This window comes from Poromitra crassiceps (genome assembly GCF_964638095.1).
Source record: "Poromitra crassiceps genome assembly, chromosome: 22".
In the NCBI taxonomy this organism is placed as follows: domain Eukaryota; kingdom Metazoa; phylum Chordata; class Actinopteri; order Beryciformes; family Melamphaidae; genus Poromitra; species Poromitra crassiceps.
In genome coordinates, this window is record NC_139647.1 from 12,268,832 (window position 1) to 12,287,034 (window position 18,203).

The 18,203-nt window shown below is 42.8% G+C and overlaps 1 protein-coding gene across 1 annotated transcript in view; it reads right to left on the bottom strand.

The window, feature by feature from the left end:
- wdr27 (WD repeat domain 27) overlaps positions 1-18,203 on the bottom strand; it is a gene marked incomplete at both ends in the record, with an annotated part of 92,856 nt that overhangs the window by 22,502 nt on the left and 52,151 nt on the right. The window contains 2 exons of the mRNA XM_083658302.1: positions 4,437-4,535; positions 14,335-14,437. Of these exons, the coding sequence (XP_083514428.1) occupies positions 4,437-4,535; positions 14,335-14,437 (202 nt within the window). The remainder of the gene's footprint in view (positions 1-4,436; positions 4,536-14,334; positions 14,438-18,203) is intronic.

The following is an 18,203-nucleotide window of genomic DNA, read 5'->3' on the forward strand; positions in this document are numbered from 1 at the left end:
CAGTGTTTACCTTCTCTCTCCGTTTTCCTCACAGAGATCTCCCATTTCCTCCTCTGCCAAAGCGCTCGGTTCTGACGCGTTTTACGTCACAACGTGTCACAACGGAGCTGCGGAAGTTCTGCTGGAGAGGCAGAATCTGCTCCGAGGGCGGCTGTTATTGTTTATTTTTATTTTTTAAGTATGCACATTGGAGAATTGCATGGAGAGCCTTAGCGAGCCTTAATGACTTGCAGCTGGCGGGGGCGGAGTTTCTGCAGACAGGAGCAGGAGCAAATTCACCATGAGGTAAACCGAGAGAGAAAAGGCAAAACACTGGCCATGTGCTTATTTTACTGAGATTATATACGATACAAAGTGGGTTGATTACCGGTAAAGCCATCCTTTAAGTCTCATCTTTTTTCCTCTGTCATTATGCCTTTTATTTGCAATTCCTGCATTAACATGTTCACTGCCATTGGCGAGTCAACTCGTCAAGCAGAAACCAACGGTTGACTGCCAATGGCGAGTCAACTCGTCAATTTTTTTTTTTTTTTTTTTTTGACGGTGGGACGTTGATCTAACCCTTTTACATCTCCTATATAAATATGAGAGCCACCGAACGTGTACAACCCATTCCACCGACCCACTAAGTGGCGACAGTGCTCTCCAGACTAGAAAAAGCCGAGCCAAAACTGCAGGGGAACGCGCGAGGAAACCATTCTCATACTGTAAAATGGATTGGCGAAAACGCTTTCGCTTTCGCGCATTATCGCGCTGGGAGCTGGCGGTGGGGGATTGCAAATTTGCATAATAGATTATGGGTGCAACACACTTTGAAACACCGGCAGAAAGCCCACAATCGCACGCAGCTTCATTCCAGCTGAGCTCACAACCGAAACGAACGAGCCCCATGCAGACTCGCCCAAAGAGCAGCCGCCAGCAGCCAGGCAGCACAGACAGGCAGAGCCTCGCTTGTACTGCTGCAGCCACGGAGGGAGGAGAACACACACGGAGGGAGGAGTTTGAAGGAGAGGGGGGTTTCCTGCTGCTATGGAGGAAATTACTGTTCAAAACTATTGTTTAGATGTCTGACGTCTTACGCCAAAAATAAATGGTTAAAGTGACTGTTCTATCGAATTTCACAAAAAGCCATTTATCTCAGCTTAAATTTTCAGACGCTGCCTGAAACCATGCTGTATTCTACTGCTAATGCCTACATAACTATTATGTAGGCAAACTAAAACTAACTCTTTTAGACAGAGAAAGCACACATTCTATTAGTTCTTTTGAGATAATTTGTGTTCACAAAATCTTAGCAGAAAAGAATCCTCGGCTTTTGAAAGATGAGCCAGAATCCTCAAAAAAAAACCTTGGCAGAAGCTACCTACAGTATTGAAAAAACGGCTGGCAGTGAATGTGTTAACATTCGCTAGCTAGAGTTAGCTAAATTGTTAGCCTCGGTGGCTTCTAGTCAACTGCGCATGCTCACGACGACCACCTGAATGCCAAGCCGTGTCGTAAACACGAGTTCATGACTTTAATTTGAAGGCAGCATGAAACTTTCATTCACACGTCTGTCTGGGATGGTTGAGATTAATAACAATGTCTGGAATAGAAATACAAACTGTATAATTATAATGTTCTGCTCATGCTACAGTTGCTACACCCACGATACTCAGTTATGTCACCCAATAAAACCAGAGAATGCAAATAGCCTTCACACACCATAAAACTGCCTCTGCAACCATGTGCTGGACTGGATGTCTCAGAAATAATATACAATGCAAAATGACAAAGTCCTGATTTGTGGGGGTTAATTTCGGGTCTCATTGAAGAGGTGGATGGCAGTTGGGTAGAAGCCAATTTGGGCACCCAGAGTCTATCAGTCTGACGACTAATAAGACTGGCACAAACGGCCGATATTTCGGGGTTTCCGCTGTAGACTTAGACTTCCTCTTCCGTGCGCTGCGGTCATTGTTTACATTCTGATTGGCGCAAGAACGGAGTTAGAGCTGATCGATTGTAGGTGTTTTAGGTCCAGACGGCATCTCGGCTGATAATAATAATATGCAAACTGTATGACGGAAGGGGAATATATCTGCTCAATACCGGAAATTTTTACTCGTCAGACTGATAGAGTCTGGGTTCCCAGATTGGGTAGAAGCGGTCCCATGTGTGTCTGAAGTTTGATTGCTCTAGTATTAAATGTTGGCTAAATGTATGTTTGTGCATCATCGCTGTTGATTTAATTTGTGTATCTTGGCCAAACGGTTCCATGTATCAAAATGATCTGGAATAGCCATGATATACACCAGTGGATCTCAAAGTGGGGTCCAGGGACCCCCAGGGGTCCTTGAGGGGGTCCCCAGCAAAAAGGGGCATCATTTTTTTCCGCAATAATTCCATCAATAAGTAACACAATACTGTCTGACTATTTGGCTCATGGGTTTCATACACTTTCTGTAATAAAACATCTAAAATCACAAATCTTATCAAATGGGGGACCCTGGGACAACATCTCAAATCAAATATATATCAAATGGGGGTCTGTGGTCTAATTTGTGTCAGTTTAGGGGTCCATGATGTGAGAACGTTTGAGAACCACAGTTGTGAACTGTGCTGTGTTCTAAATGGTGGAGATTGAGTCAACTTTGCAGGAGTAACCTGTTTCAAGACAAGTGCCAATAAAAGAAAAGATTTGATCACAAAAAAACAACTTTGCACGAGTAATAAAAAAGTGTTAGCCTGACGGTGGTGCCATGGGACATAACTATCGGACACAGTTTGGGGCCCATCCCAAAGGCAGAATGAAACCAATAGGAGATCAGGCGGTTTGATTTCAGCCAACTCAAAAAATAAGAATAATAAATTTAATATTAAATTAAATAAAAGTTTTCAGGAAAACAAAGTCAAGCTGACTTTTGGCTAGAAGAGAACAGATATATATGGGTTTGCCATGATTGCTCTAAAGAAGTCACTTAAAAATGTTCAAAATGTTGGACCAAGACAATTCTTTGTAGACGCACCAGTGTAGTCAAATTTAATTTTCTCTTAGTCAGCTTCCAATTTCAGTGTTGGTCACATTTGCCTTCATCAGGTTATATTCCACTGAGACAACTAAATGCATTCAGCAACTAAATGGTAAATGGTGGGTTGTGCCTCCGGGTAAAATTATTGGGTTTTTATCCTGATCAAAATGTGGGACAGGCAATCTTTTGCGCAGAGAGATGAGTTGTGGTGAAACAGTCTTGGCATGTCAAATTGTGTAGGGATCCAGGGGCTTTCTATCTGAGTGACCTGTCTTTAAGGAGGGAGGCATCGTTTCTGCAGCTGTTTCACAGGCCAGGTAAAGCGCTCAAGCCACAACACAGTGCCAAGCAGTCAACTTAACTATCAACCAAACAACAAACAAACCACACTTTACAACACATGATGAAAATATACCCTGTGCTGTCAAACAAACCTTTACAACACATGATGTAAGTATACCCTGTGCTGTCAAACAAACCACACTTTACAACACATGATGTAAGTATACCCTGTGCTGTCAAACAAACCACACTTTACAACACATGATGTAAGTATACCCTGTGCTGTCAAACAAACCACACTTTACAACACATGATGTAAGTATACCCTGTGCTGTCAAACAAACCACACTTTACAACACATGATGTAAGTATACCCTGTGCTGTCAAACAAACCACACTTTACAACACATGATGTAAGTACAGTATACCCTGTGCTGTCAAACAAACCACACTTTACAACACATGATGTAAGTATACCCTGTGCTGTCAAACAAACCACGCTTTACAACACATGATGTAAGTATACCCTGTGCTGTCAAACAAACCACGCTTTAGATAGATAAATAACAAGTACTGCCTGCATGGAGTTGCAGCACTGAGGTTTCTGATACTGACTGGATTAAGCTCAAAACTAAAGCTAATGCAGAGCTTTCCGAATGAAGTAATGAGTGTACAGTAGTACGACTCAGAGTGGAGGCATCTGTAGACTCTGTTGCTCAGACAAGAAAGCTTAGCATGCTATTTGGCATATAATTTGTGGAAAACCAGCAGATCCCCTTAAACAACAAATTCCAGGGAAGACTCTTACATCCAGCCACCCTCTGGCACAGAGGCTATTCCTAGAACTGAGAGAGCACTACCACTTTTCAAATCACAGAGTCCAAGGAATACAATGAATCAATGTGGCATTGTGTGCTTTTATACTTAGAGGCCTTGATATCCAAGCAGATATCCCAGGGGAAGGTGAAATATCCACTAAGCCTTTATAATTACTCTGCTCAATGCGTTCTCATGATGTGGAGCAAAAAGAGTGATGCTTCTTTTAACATGACAGTGAGAACTTCCAGCTGTGTGAGATGGAGCAATGCGAGTCATTGCGTAACGGACATCAGAGCTGAAGGGTGGCGACAGACTGATTGAGCTCACCTCAGGTGTGGCGGGGTTGAAGGTCACGTTGAGCACTGTGTCAGAGTGCTTCTGAAGCTTGTGGAGGTAGCTGCTGCTGCGGATGTCATACACATAGGCCTGCAATGAACGAGACGAACTCAATGAGAAAAACAACACGATTGTACATTGGATGCTGGGATGTGTTAAGAGCAGGGGTCAGCGAGCTATGGCACGGGTGCCACCTCTGGCGCACGGAGGGGTAACCAGTGGCACAGCAATTGAAATTTTTTCATAGAAATGTTGACGTGCCAAATGTCCATTTCACAGCCATTTGCAGTTGTGTCGTCCTGAAATCACCATGTTTGGTCATCGTTCTCGGACCATCATTTTTTCCTAGTGTGGGCCGGGATAACCACGCCCCCGAACTCATTTCATTGGTCGCCGCAACTGCTCCTTCCTGAAAACGTGCACAAGTTTTAAAAAATGTGGTTAAGATTAGGGCTAGGTTCTGAAAAAAGTGCAACTCAGGGTGTGCTCAGTCTTGTGGCTTAATGGGTAAGGTAAGGTGCTTGCCTTCCAATCTGAGGACTGGGTTTTGATTCCCAGTCAAATCACACACATTTTTATAAAACATTAAAGTTATTTTTTTAAAGAGTTTTTAAAGAGAGAGAGTTAGAGAGAAAACCCTAATCTTAACCACATCTTTTTTACTTGCTGCACATTTTCAGGAAGAAGCAGTTGCGGCGACAAATCAAATGAGTTACTAGGAAAATACTAGGAAAAAATTATTGTCCGGGAACGATACCCACACAGCGATATCAGGATGTGCGTGCGGCATGCTATTTAGGATATTTACAGTAGTGACCCACTCTACCCTGCCTCTGCCTTGCATGGCAGCAGAAAGCAGATGAGAAATGCCAGCGCGGAAGACAGAGAAAGACCGTGCTGTGTATTTTGTATAGTGCTCTAATTTCAATGTCCTGATTTTGGATGGACTAACATTACAGATCATTACAGGACATTACAGATCATTACAGGACATTACAGATCATTACAGGACACTGGAGAGGGAGTTTTGCTTCTTGCTAGTATTTTAATTCAGCATGAACAATAAAACCAAGCACAACAAATGAGGTAATGTCTGTGCCAGAATCACTTATCCCCAACTGTTGGACTGGTCCCCAAATGACTTTGGGTCCAACAGTCTTTAGGCAGGATTCAGCCACACTGCTGTCATGGCAAATTCTTCACACTGTCTAGTCTACTAGTTGATCTTCAATCACCTACTACAAAACACACATAGAGAGAGACCTACTACAAAACATACATAGAGAGAGACCTACTACAAAACACAGATAGAGAGACCTACTATAAAACACACAGAGATACCTACTACAAAACACACATAGAGAGAGACCTACTACAAAACACAGAGAGAGACCTACTATAAAACACACATAGAGAGACCTACTATAAAACACACATAGAGAGAGACCTACTATAAAACACACATACAGAGAGACCTACTATAAAACACACACATAGAGACCTACTATAAAACATACATAGAGACCTACTATAAAACACACATACAGAGAGACCTACTATAAAACACACATAGAGACCTACTATAAAACACACATAGAGAGAGACCTACTATAAAACACACATACAGAGAGACCTACTATAAAACACACATACAGAGAGACCTACTATAAAACACACATAGAGACCTACTATAAAACATACATAGAGAGAGACCTACTATAAAACACACATAGAGACCTACTATAAAACACACATACAGAGAGACCTACTATAAAACACACATAGAGACCTACTATAAAACACACATACAGAGAGACCTACTATAAAACACACATAGAGACCTACTATAAAACATACATAGAGAGAGACCTACTATAAAACACACATAGAGAGAGACTTACTATAAAACACACACATAGAAACCTACTATAAAACATACATAGAGAGAGACCTACTATAAAACACACATAGAGACCTACTATAAAACACACATACAGAGAGACCTACTATAAAACACACATAGAGAGAGACCTACTATAAAACACACATAGAGAGAGACCTATTATAAAACACACATACAGAGAGACATATAAAACACACATACAGAGAGACCTACTACAAAACACACAGAGAGACCTACAGTACTAATAATAAATAATATACAGGTAATATACAATGATGCAAAATACTGTAATAATAATACAGCTTTGTCTTGAGAATAAATGTCATGGGAAGCTAGTCACCCATAGGACCATCTTCCATCGTGAAGCAGTTGAGGGTGGGGGCGGGGAGTATGGATGAGAGGGGTGTCTTGAAATTCCAGTCAAATTTTCAGTACAAAGCAGAAAGTACATTTTAAAACGCTATATTTGGGTTTTTTTCTCCATAATTGATATAGACAGGATAGATACAGACAGCATAGATATAGACAGGATAGATATAGACAGGATAGATTGGGAGAGAAAGAGGGGAATTACATGCGACAAAGGTCCCTGGCTGGATTCGAGCCCGGGATGTCGCAGTCACATGCCGCACGGTAGTCACAATCGCGCCACCATGACGCGGCGTTTTTGTGACTTTAAAAAAAGAAAAAGAAATTTTGCGGGTCGACAAACCTTAGAATTATTAGCATGGTGCTTTTCCTGGTTTTCTAAACACAATCAGTGGATTTTAAGTCATTCTCTTTCTGCAGTGCCATGAGCACAGATACAACCAGATGTGCCATGAGCACAGATAGAACCAGATGTGGGGATGTTTGTTACCAGACGGCGACTCATCAGATTCCTGCAGATGGATTTTATTAAAATGGCTTCTTGTGAGCTTCATGTGAGCTCCCTCCAGAGGTCTTTGGTAGAGACTGTCTGAAGCTTCATGTGAGCTCCCTACAGAGGTCTTTGGTAGAGACTGTCTGAAGCTTCTTGTGAGCTCCCTCCAGGGGTCTTTGTTAGAGACTGTCTGAAGCTTCATGTGAGCTCCCTTCAGAGGTCTTTGGTAGAGACTGTCTGAAGCTTCTTGTGTGCTCCCTCCAGAGGTCTTTGGTAGAGACTGTCTGAAGCTTCATGTGAGCTCCCTCCAGAGGTCTTTGGTAGAGACTGTCTGAAGCTTCATGTGAGCTCCCTTCAGAGGTCTTTGGTAGAGACTGTCTGAAGCTTCATGTGAGCTCCCTCCAGAGGTCTTTGGTAGAGACTGTCTGAAGCTTCATGTGAGCTCCCTCCAGAGGTCTTTGGTAGAGACTGTCTGAAGCTTCATGTGAGCTCCCTCCAGAGGTCTTTGGTAGAGACTGTCTGAAGCTTCATGTGAGCTCCCTCCAGAGGTGTTTGGTAGAGACTGTCTGAAGCTTCATGTGAGCTCCCTCCAGAGGTCTTTGGTAGAGACTGTCTGAAGCTTCATGTGAGCTCCCTCCAGAGGTCTTTGGTAGAGACTGTCTGAAGCTTCATGTGAGCTCCCTCCAGAGGTCTTTGGTAGAGACTGTCTGAAGCTTCATGTGAGCTCCCTCCAGAGGTCTTTGGTAGAGACTGTCTGAAGCTTCATGTGAGCTCCCTCCAGAGGTCTTTGGTAGAGACTGTCTGAAGCTTCATGTGAGCTCCCTCCAGAGGTCTTTGGTAGACACTGTCTGAAGCTTCATATGCTTCATATTTATCAAGTTTTTTCCCTGGATTTTTCTCCCATTTTCTCCCCAATTCTACTTGGTCAATTCCCCCCGTTGTCCCGGCCATTGCTCCACCTCCTCTGCTGATCTGGGGGAGAGTTGTAGACAAGCACATGCTTCCTCCAACACATGTGCAGTCACCAGCCACTTCTTTTCACCCGACAGTGAGGAGTTCCACCGGCAGGATGTAGCTGTAGGTAGGAGGATCACGCTATTCCCGCAAGTTCCCCTCCCCCCCAGAACAGGCACCTGACCGAACAAAGGAGGTGCTAGTGCAGCAGGACTCATACCCCACTGGCTTCCCACCCGCAGACACGGCCAATTGTGTCTGTAGGAACGTCTGACCACTGCAACTGTTTGTGTCGTTGATGTCATTTTATGTGACTCTCTCACATGTCTATGTTTTTATGGTTTGAGCCCCGAAAACCAAAGACAATTTCTATCATTATGTGATAGACAATAACGTTGTTGTTGTTGTTGTTTTTTAAATCTTGAATCTTTGAATCAAGCCGGAAGTACCGCTACCACAAATCGAACCCGGGTCTCCTCTACACTACCCAGATGCCCCTAGAGGCAACAATCCATATGAAGAAGTGAAGCAGGGACATGGAGCTTGAAGTGTGACAACTCGTGAATAGGCACACCTTCTTGCATTAACCATTTTTATTAGAAAGCTGCTTCTAAATAATTAATGAATGTTACAAGATATTAGGGGAAGCAATTTAGGAGGATTAATTATATATTCAACTGTAACAGATTGAATGCACCCACCAACACATGCGCACGCACGCACAAACACACAGTGCAAGACCACTCAAATGAAATGGTATAGTACAATAGGCTAATACTGTCATATTGAAGCATGTACCACATTGCACATATATTGCACTTAGATTGTTTTGGGCCTTATTTTCAGTGGGAAATGTGTAATATGATCTAGGGAGTCTTTTTTAGAATATGCAGGTTCTATTTTCCATGATTGCTTTGTGAAATATTGAGACAAGTACAAATGTCTCTGGCTTAGGGAAGTCTCAAGGCAGCTACAAATAAGTACGGCGTAGCTCACTACCGTACACTCTGTCAGCTTCCAAGAAATGCTGGAAATGTCCAATCTCGACAGAGATGCTCTCAAATGTCTGTGCTTTGCCGAGTCCGTGCAATTAATAATAACCAGCAGCAATCATATATTATTCCACTGCTTTCACCAAACACATACACCAGAAGAAAAGAGATGGATAGGGAACAGGGAGGCAGTCTTCCCAAAATGTCTTCTTCCTGAAAGCATAAGGCACAGTCTGGAAAAGCAATTAAACGGTTCTGCTTCGACATGAATGTTGAATTGGACTTCTATGGAAAAAGGCTTGAGTCCAAATAAAAACTCTGATTCGAGCACGAATGCGGTCTTCAATTGGAAGGCGAAGGTGATGGCGCTATACTGCTGTTTTCCTGCTTTCAACCATCCTTACAAGGATTTAGATCTAGTAGGTCAGAAACCTGCCTTAGATGTCAAGAACTACGAGGTAACATAAAGGGTAGCAGATACAAACAACATTAAGATGCACCAGTTCATCCAGGTTTGCAATCCGATGGCAATCTGATAACCCAAAACGGGTGTTCTATCAATCCACATAGAGTTGCTGTATGCGGATTGAGAGGACATATTGCATTTACACGTGTGTTCAATGTGGTCACAATGCGTCCCTGACCACCTCCGGAGGTGGTTTGGCCGATCAGATCGCAATCTGTCCTCAATGTGTCTTGGGGGCGTTTACACCTGTACTTTCAAGTGGTCAAGCACAATCTGATTACAATCTGATCACAGAAAACGCATGTTAGTGCCAGGTGTAAATGGCCTCTATTACACCGCATTTACACCTGTTTTTTTTTTTATGTGACCTGTATCCGGATAGGTTATCTGGAGGTTATCTGGATAAGCAAAAACACATGTTAATGCAAGGTGTAAACGCATCATGATCAGGATGTGATCAGATCTTCCTGACAACACCTGGAGGTAGTCTGGCTCACATTGTGTTCAGATCTCATTCACCCCATTTACACCAGGTTTTTAAATGCGACCATTATCCAGATAACTTATGCGGATACAGGTCACATTTAAAAACCAGGTGTAAACGGGGTGTTAGACTTCACACAGGGTTTCAATGCAATGAGGAGTGCAGTGCAGTTAGGGTCAGTTGGAACAGGCCACCTTCTTCTTGGAGAGAACCATGGCCTCAGCTTTGGAGATGCTGACCCTCATTCTGACCGCATCACGCTCATGCCTGTCCAACGCACGAGGCCAAAAGGAAGACATCATCTGCAAACAGCACTGCGATGCCACATTGCCACCATAATGTCACCAAACTGGACACTCTCCATGACCAGCAAAGGGGACAAGGTGCATCCATGATGGTGTCCGACATCAACCATGAGTGAGCTTGACTTAATGCCAACAATGCAAACTCTCCACGTGTATAAGGACTGAATAGCTTACTCAGCAGTGGCTCCCGCAGCACCTCCCACATGCTACCTTTCCTAAGCCATAAAACACATGCAGACAGGACCAACAAACTGCCATGATTCCCTGATTATCTGTGAGACGGAAAAAGCTGGTCCACGAGGAGAGAAACCACACTTCTGAATCTGAGGCTCCACGAGGAGAGAAACCACACTTCTGAATCTGAGGCTCCACGAGGAGAGAAACCACACTTCTGAATCTGAGGCTGCACGAGGAGAGAAACCACACTTCTGAATCTGAGGCTGCACGAGGAGAGAAACCACACATCTGAATCTGAGGCTGCACGAGGAGAGAAACCACACATCTGAATCTGAGGCTGCACGAGGAGAGAAACCACACTTCTGAATCTGAGGCTCCACCATCAGCTGGAGTGGATCCACCTTTCCACTTTCTCGGGATGGAATATTATCCCCTGACAGTTGGAACATGTGCTGCTGGCCCCTCCCCTTTTGGAAAGATGAGAAGCGCCCGAAATCCACAAGATACCACAAGATACCACCCCTACAATATCCAGGATCCATCATATGAGTTCAAACAAATCTCTGTGATTTCTTATGGGTAAAAATGTGGAATAACCTTTCACTCGGAATCATTCAGATTTGTGAAGTATATATTATTTTATATCCAATGAATGTTCCAAGGGAATGTTGCCAATTCAATTTTCATGTGCGGGCAGATGCAAATGTGACCTAAATTGAGCTTGGAAATTGGAAATTCAATTTAAGCCCACTGGTGTGCCAATATAACATTGTTTTGGTGTGACTTGGGGTGTGTGTGTGTGTGTGGGGGGGGGGGGGGGTGGGGGGTTGAGAAAGAGGGAGAGAGAGTGCTCTCATAATTGATTGGATTTATATAGCGCCTTTCTAGACACTCAAAGCGGTTCACATATCAGGGGAGGGAGGCTGAGGGAACTCAACTCATCTACCACCGATGTGTAGCGCCCACCTGGGTGATGCACGGCAGCCAGTTTGCGCCAGAACGCTCACCACACGTCAGCCTATCATGGTGGAGAGTTGAGGACTGAATGTGCCAATTAAGTAACGAGGGATGATTAGGTGGCCATGATTGAAGGAAGGCCTGTTTGGGAATTTAGCCAGTTAGCAAACTGTAGATAACCGTTATGAATGAAATCTTGAAAAATTAACTTTTGATGTGAAAAAGTGTGGAAAAACTAAAGAAATTAGATTTTTGTGATTTTTGTTTTGGCATACATTATTAAATAGGTGCACTGAATACCCAGGTATTTGAACTAAAAGAAAAGAAAAGTCATTTTTGGGTTCAGCTCGACTTTAATGACCACAGAGTCAGGACCTCGGTTTAACGTCTCATCTAAAGGACGGTTCTTACTCACAGGACAGAGTCCCTGTCTCTGCCCTTGGGCATTGGGGAGATTATTCATCAGACCATTCAGACCAGAGGGGAAGAGCACCTCCTACTGGTCCTCCAACACCACTTTCAGAGCACCAGTCTCCCATCCATGGAGTATCCTAGGCCAGACCTGCTTAGCTTCCCCAGGAAAGCCAGTAATGTAATCCAGGAGCCAGTGGTGCTGTCTGCTTCCTTGGTTCGGACCCGATGTGAGAATGATACATCGTTTTGTTTTTCAGTTGTCTGGTTTGCTTTCATAAAGAAAAAACAAAACCCTTGCAACTTCTGCCTATACTTGATCTTATATGGAGCAAATGTTCTGTTCATGTCGCTCTTGATTTGGACTGAAGGCAGATCAGCAGACTCTAGAGCAGGGGTTCCCAACCTTTTTTGTGCCAAGGACCGGTAGATACATGGATAAAAAGTTGCCGACCGGTTGTCAATTTTAATGGTTAATGGTTTTAGTTACATATATATTTACTCACCAGGTGGCGACAAAGGGTAAATAACAGCCTTTTGTGTTGTACTGTATGTAGCCTACAGTATTTATGTTTCAACTACAAACATAAATAAACGTCAACTTGAAACTATGTTTCAATTATCACACACAGCCTATAATATTATAGCCTATGTTTATAAAAAAAAAAAAAAAAAATGACCGGGCTCCCGGCCCAGTACCAAATGCGTTGCGGCCCGGTGGTTGGGGACCACTGATCTAGAGGATATGAACGCCTGTCAAGAATGCAGGTATTAAATCATTTCATAATAGAGGCAGCCAAGGAAGACGCTCTACAATCAGACAATCTCATCAGAAGAAGGCCACGACTTGTTTAGATTTGCCATAGTGTTGGGCAAGTTACTTTCAAAATGTAATATACTACATATTACTAGTTACTTTCATTTGAAAGTAATAAGTTACTTTACAATATTACTGTCTGTGTAGAGTAACTCGTTGCTTATTACACTACTTTTGCATTACTTTTACCAAAACAACAGCACCAGCAGAATGACATAGCTGCCCCGGAACCATCCCGAAAAATAATTTCAACCGTCTTCAAGTCAGTGTAAACAATCCAAAATTCTACAATGTTATTCTTTTCCTTTGTTATTGTAATCTGTAGTGGTTATTTGCATAAAAATACAGTTTGATTAGGAAATTATTGTATCTTTTTTAAATATGTGCTTTGATTAAAAAATTTTTAACTCAATTTGTAACTTGAGTTACTTGACAAAGTAACTAGTATAATATTACTGAAATCCTATAAGTAATAAGTTATATTACTGAGTTACTGCTAAAAGTAATATATTACATGTAATATGTTACTTTTGTAATGAGTTAGCCCCAACACTGCGATACGAGACCGGTAAGGTAAGTTGGTCCAAACTCCAGAGCTGGTGATTGCAATCATGCACCAAAACAGGATATTAATACGCTGTTTTTAACCAATAAAATAACCACAGTAAATGGTACGCTTCCTGCAAATGGTTCAAATGCTGTTCCCTCCGGGGTCCGATTCAAATGGACTGGTGTGAAAAGCACCTAATATTGTATACAGCAGCCATGCAGAGCAGGTGCAGCTATGTAGAAGGTGCAGTTCAGACCAAGCTTTGTAGCGACCTTCTCTGTAAGTCTGTAGCTGGACTTCCAGTACCACTACAGTGACGGGCGCACCACACAGGCTATAAACTAATAGGTTGCCTTCAGAAGTTACCGAGGATGCCACAACTCAACTGAGCCATGACTTGAAAGTGATGCCAGCATGTCAGTGAATAAATGATACACAGATCTATTTTTCCACAGTTGTGTGTCTATAACACCGTCTGCAGAGGATTCTGTCTGTGAAAAGGTGTGTCTCAAACTGCTGGGCCTTACACTACACTGTAAAATAATGTGACATTAACATATGAGGTGCATTCCAGTTTTGCTTTCATATCACATTCTATAAGAGAGAAATTATGTGCAGGGCATTCTGGTGAATGTCACTTCAGACAGTTTGAAAGCTGGAGTCAGAGCCGGCCCTCCCTATAAAGCACTACACTACAAGACTATTCTCCTGATTTTAGCTACTGTAGGATTCCCAGTCTAGTCTGCTAGTTTGTTGTGGGAAGTTGTTTTTGGCAGTTGGCACCAAAATCGGTTAGTGTATGAGGGCTACAAATTCTAATCGTCAAAGTGTGTGATGGGAACAGACTGCCTCGCGACGCCAGTCGGAGCTACAACAATTATATCAGACATGTTTGAATTTCCAAGGGGACTCTGGACGCAGTCGGGTACAGTTAGTGTCAACTCACCAACAACTCACTACGGATCCTGTCAATAGGCAATAAAAAACAGTGAAGCTGATGCAGTAACTTACACAGTTATCCTCGGAGCCAGAGGCAATGAAGCGACCACAAGGTGAGATGGCTGAAGAACACGGATGGCAGCGATTTAGATGGCTCTCGTAGCGGCGTACACACCTGAGGAGCAGATACACACGGTGATTAGCTAATTAGCTTTACAGATTAAAACACGCCTGATGTCAAAGAACAACAGAACAATTGACAGTTAAGATAACACAATCTTAGTCTTGGAGGTTTCCTCTGGTATACTATAATTCAATATACAGCATATAAAATTACTCAAGCAAAACACAGGGAAGAGAGTGGAGTAGGTGACCAGCGCCCCCCCCCTTGTGCAACTGCTATGCTCATTCATTTGGTCGCAACAGCATGTAATGGCTTTACCATGCCACTGACAGCTAGCCAACCCAGGCTCTCTAAACGGACTGGCATTTTGGCATGGCAAGGCTTTGACAGGTCCTGGTGAGAGCATGTCTTTGACATTCACATGCTAATCTCATCAAGCCAAAGTAAAAGTAGGTCATATTCAACAGTAACCCATCAATGAAATTCAATATACACAGTCTCAGTGTATTCTTGCACTCTAGCATGTGTGAAGGAGAGAGAAATGGACTAATAATATGGCTATAATGTGGTTATTCATAGTCACGGTCTTTTGATGAACAGATCAAAAGGAATATATTGTTGCGTTCAGTGAGAAAAAGAAAGAATAGTGCACGGCAGCCAGACAGAATGTAGGGCAATTCAACATGCTCGGATGCCAATGATCGGTGGAGAGAAAAAATAACCGCTACATTTCAACACCAATTTAGCTGCAAAGCACTGGCAATCGTCATGGAGAACAGCCTGAGCGTTTGTGAGTTCAAACAGACTTTGCTTTAAAAGGTTCCTCACTGAGCCCATCCTCTCGCTATACAATCTGTCACTGTCACTCTTCCTCTGAGACAATGTATGTGTGCTGGTCTGCGAAAACCCTTCACATGGTGAACTTTTGACATTTTCATTTTTTTGATATTTCCATAAATTAGAAACTCTCCCCTATATAAAACTTTTTGAATGATTCCATTCCACACAAAAAACAAAAATACATATTTTCCCTTTAGTTTTATGGAAATAATTATTCACCATGATGTGGGCTACTACGGAGATGAAAGTAACCAAATCACTCAAAATACTGTACCTGCCAAACTCGTTTTTTCAATCTACTTTGGCTCATTGCCAACAATGTGTAGCAGTGACATGTCAAAGGCTTTAGGCATTTTTCTTTTAATATTTTTATTTGGTTTTTCAGATTTTAACAAACAAAAACGTGAAGAAATTTGGTCAAGGTGTTACTGAGATATGGTGTTACCGAGCATGAAAATGGCGTTCGTGAGGTCACAGTGACCTTGACCACCAAAATGTAATCAGTTCATCCTTGAGTCCAAGTGGATGTCTGGCAAAGCAAGACTATTGTGGACTCAATCAAAACGATATCAACACCCTGCTCAGAAACAAGATTCCAAACAAGATTATTCTCATTCATGTAGGCCCATGTAGGCATTTGCTTCATTATAACATACATGTATGTTAGGGTTAATACTCCTGTCAGTGCCCCTGACCAAGGCAATGGCTAAAGAACTGGAGTTTGTACCCCGGCGCTGCACTGCGGTTGCCCACTGCTCCTAGTTCTAGGAAGGTTCCAAGTAGAGGATGGCTCAAATGCAGAGGATGAATTTCCCCATGGGGATAAAGACAGTGAAAAATCTGACCTCCCATCATTGCAATAACTCAATCTAAAGTGGAAGAGAATCAGAGGTATTTGTTTCTATCCATCTGGACATGCAGGTTTGCAGTAAACTGACACAAGCAGTCACCCTCACACTGATAACAGGCAGTTTTACAACTGACAGAGTCGACTTTTCATCTGCTTTTCTAGGTCAAACCGAATGTTTTGACTGAAGGAGAGGGGATGCAGGCTGGGCTGGATCCACACACACATTCCAGGTGTTGTGTGAGTGATGACTATCTGGCGTTTGCCTGATGAATAACACAGACTGCAGGAGGGTCCAATCCTCTGGGGGAGGAGCCTATAAAGTTACTGAAGCCACCTGGGTATTCACAGTCAGACGCCATGACAATTAACAGGCCAATCATAGCGCATTATTTCCAGGCCTAATGGGAAAATATACTTCACCTTATGTCACCATATTAGTGCATATTATCAACCGATGAAAGCATAATATTTGGTGTATTTTTCACATCATTATAGAGTTGTGTCTTAAAGCCCCATTATTATTATTAATATTTACCTGAACATCTTTTTAATAATTTTTAATAGTACAGTAACTTCTAATAGGCAGCATGGTGGCTGTCATTCCCAAAGCGCCCTCCGAAAGCCTGTTCCTGCACTATGGACTTTTGGTGTCCGCGTCCCGGCGGCTTGACGTGTCTTGGCATTGCCTGGAAGTTGTTTTTCCCGCCAATATTTTATTTTTCAATGTTTTTCTGAACAAAAAACAAACCGAACAGTCTCAGACACAGGAAAAGGAGAAAAGGGGGAAAAAAGAGGGGGGGGAAAGGCATACATATATAATATAATATAATATAGTATATATATTACAGTTACTTTCAAGAGATATTGTACATAGGATCCCACATAAGGTAACCGCAAGAAACCAGCCGTGCGAGTCACCCATCGCCCCTAGCATCGTCAAGATAGGCCAGAAACGGGTCCCAGATAGGCAAAAATCTCTTCAGTGAGTTAGTCCTCAGGAACCTGAGTCTCTCCATCCGTACAACTGAGGTCATGTCCATCAACCACAGCTGAAAAGAAGGTGGAGAGATGGACTTCCATTCCTTCAGAATGAGTTTCTTGGCGACAATCGTCCCGTCTCAAAGACTGCTGCACAGCCGTGGGGAGGAGCAGAGAGGATTCAGAGCAACCGAGGATGGCGAGTTCCGCCTCCGGCTGAAGGGTTTATTTTGTAGGCCTTTAGAGTTCCAGTCAAATATTTTGGCCCAGAATCCGGACAGTGAAGGGCAAAACCAAAAAGCATGGGGCAATGTGCCCTCTGACACATTAGGTTCGGTTCGAACCTAAGGGATCGGTATTGGAATTTTGGAACACAGACTACCGGTAGTATACTTTTCAGATAACTTTGAAGACTGAGTCTCGCGTCGAGGCGATGTTCTTCTAAGCAGACCGGATGACATGCAGCAGACGATAGAACGCTCGTCCATGATAAGAGACTTCAGACTTGACTTGGACTTATGACGATCGACTCGAGACTTGAACTTGCCCCTCAAAGAATTGAGACTTGACTTGGACTTGCAAAAAATGACTTGGTGGATCCACGTGTGCGTCATGCGTGCGTGTGTGTGAAAAGGAAAGAGGAGTGCTGGGGATTCTCAGGTAACGGAGCAGAAGAAAGTGAAGAGTGATTTTCAGGACTTTCCACTGAGTGAAATGTACGTTTCCCCCGTGTGGTTTTTCTGGTAGATCTCCAGTTTGATCAGGGTAATTTAAAAGACACTGAGGGAATATTAACCTAACGTTTAACCCAACTTCCAGTGGCTGTAAACGGGAGATTTGTCTAATGAGAACATTACTCCATTAACAGTGTTGTTGTACAAAAGTGATTTAACACAAAGTGACGGTTTAAACCAGACAGCCATTCATCATCGTGCTTTATGGAGCAGCACATAATAACATAATAAATTAACCCCTTTAATGACTTTGTCCAGATTGCAAAACAATGATTTCTTTATAAAATGGCACCAAATTGTAAAGGTCAAACTAAATAGGACAGTGAATTTAATCGGCATGCCCTTACAGAAGGTGCTTGTCTCACAGACTGCCTAATTGATCTTATCTTAGTCTTTTAATTTGACGTTTGCCTCT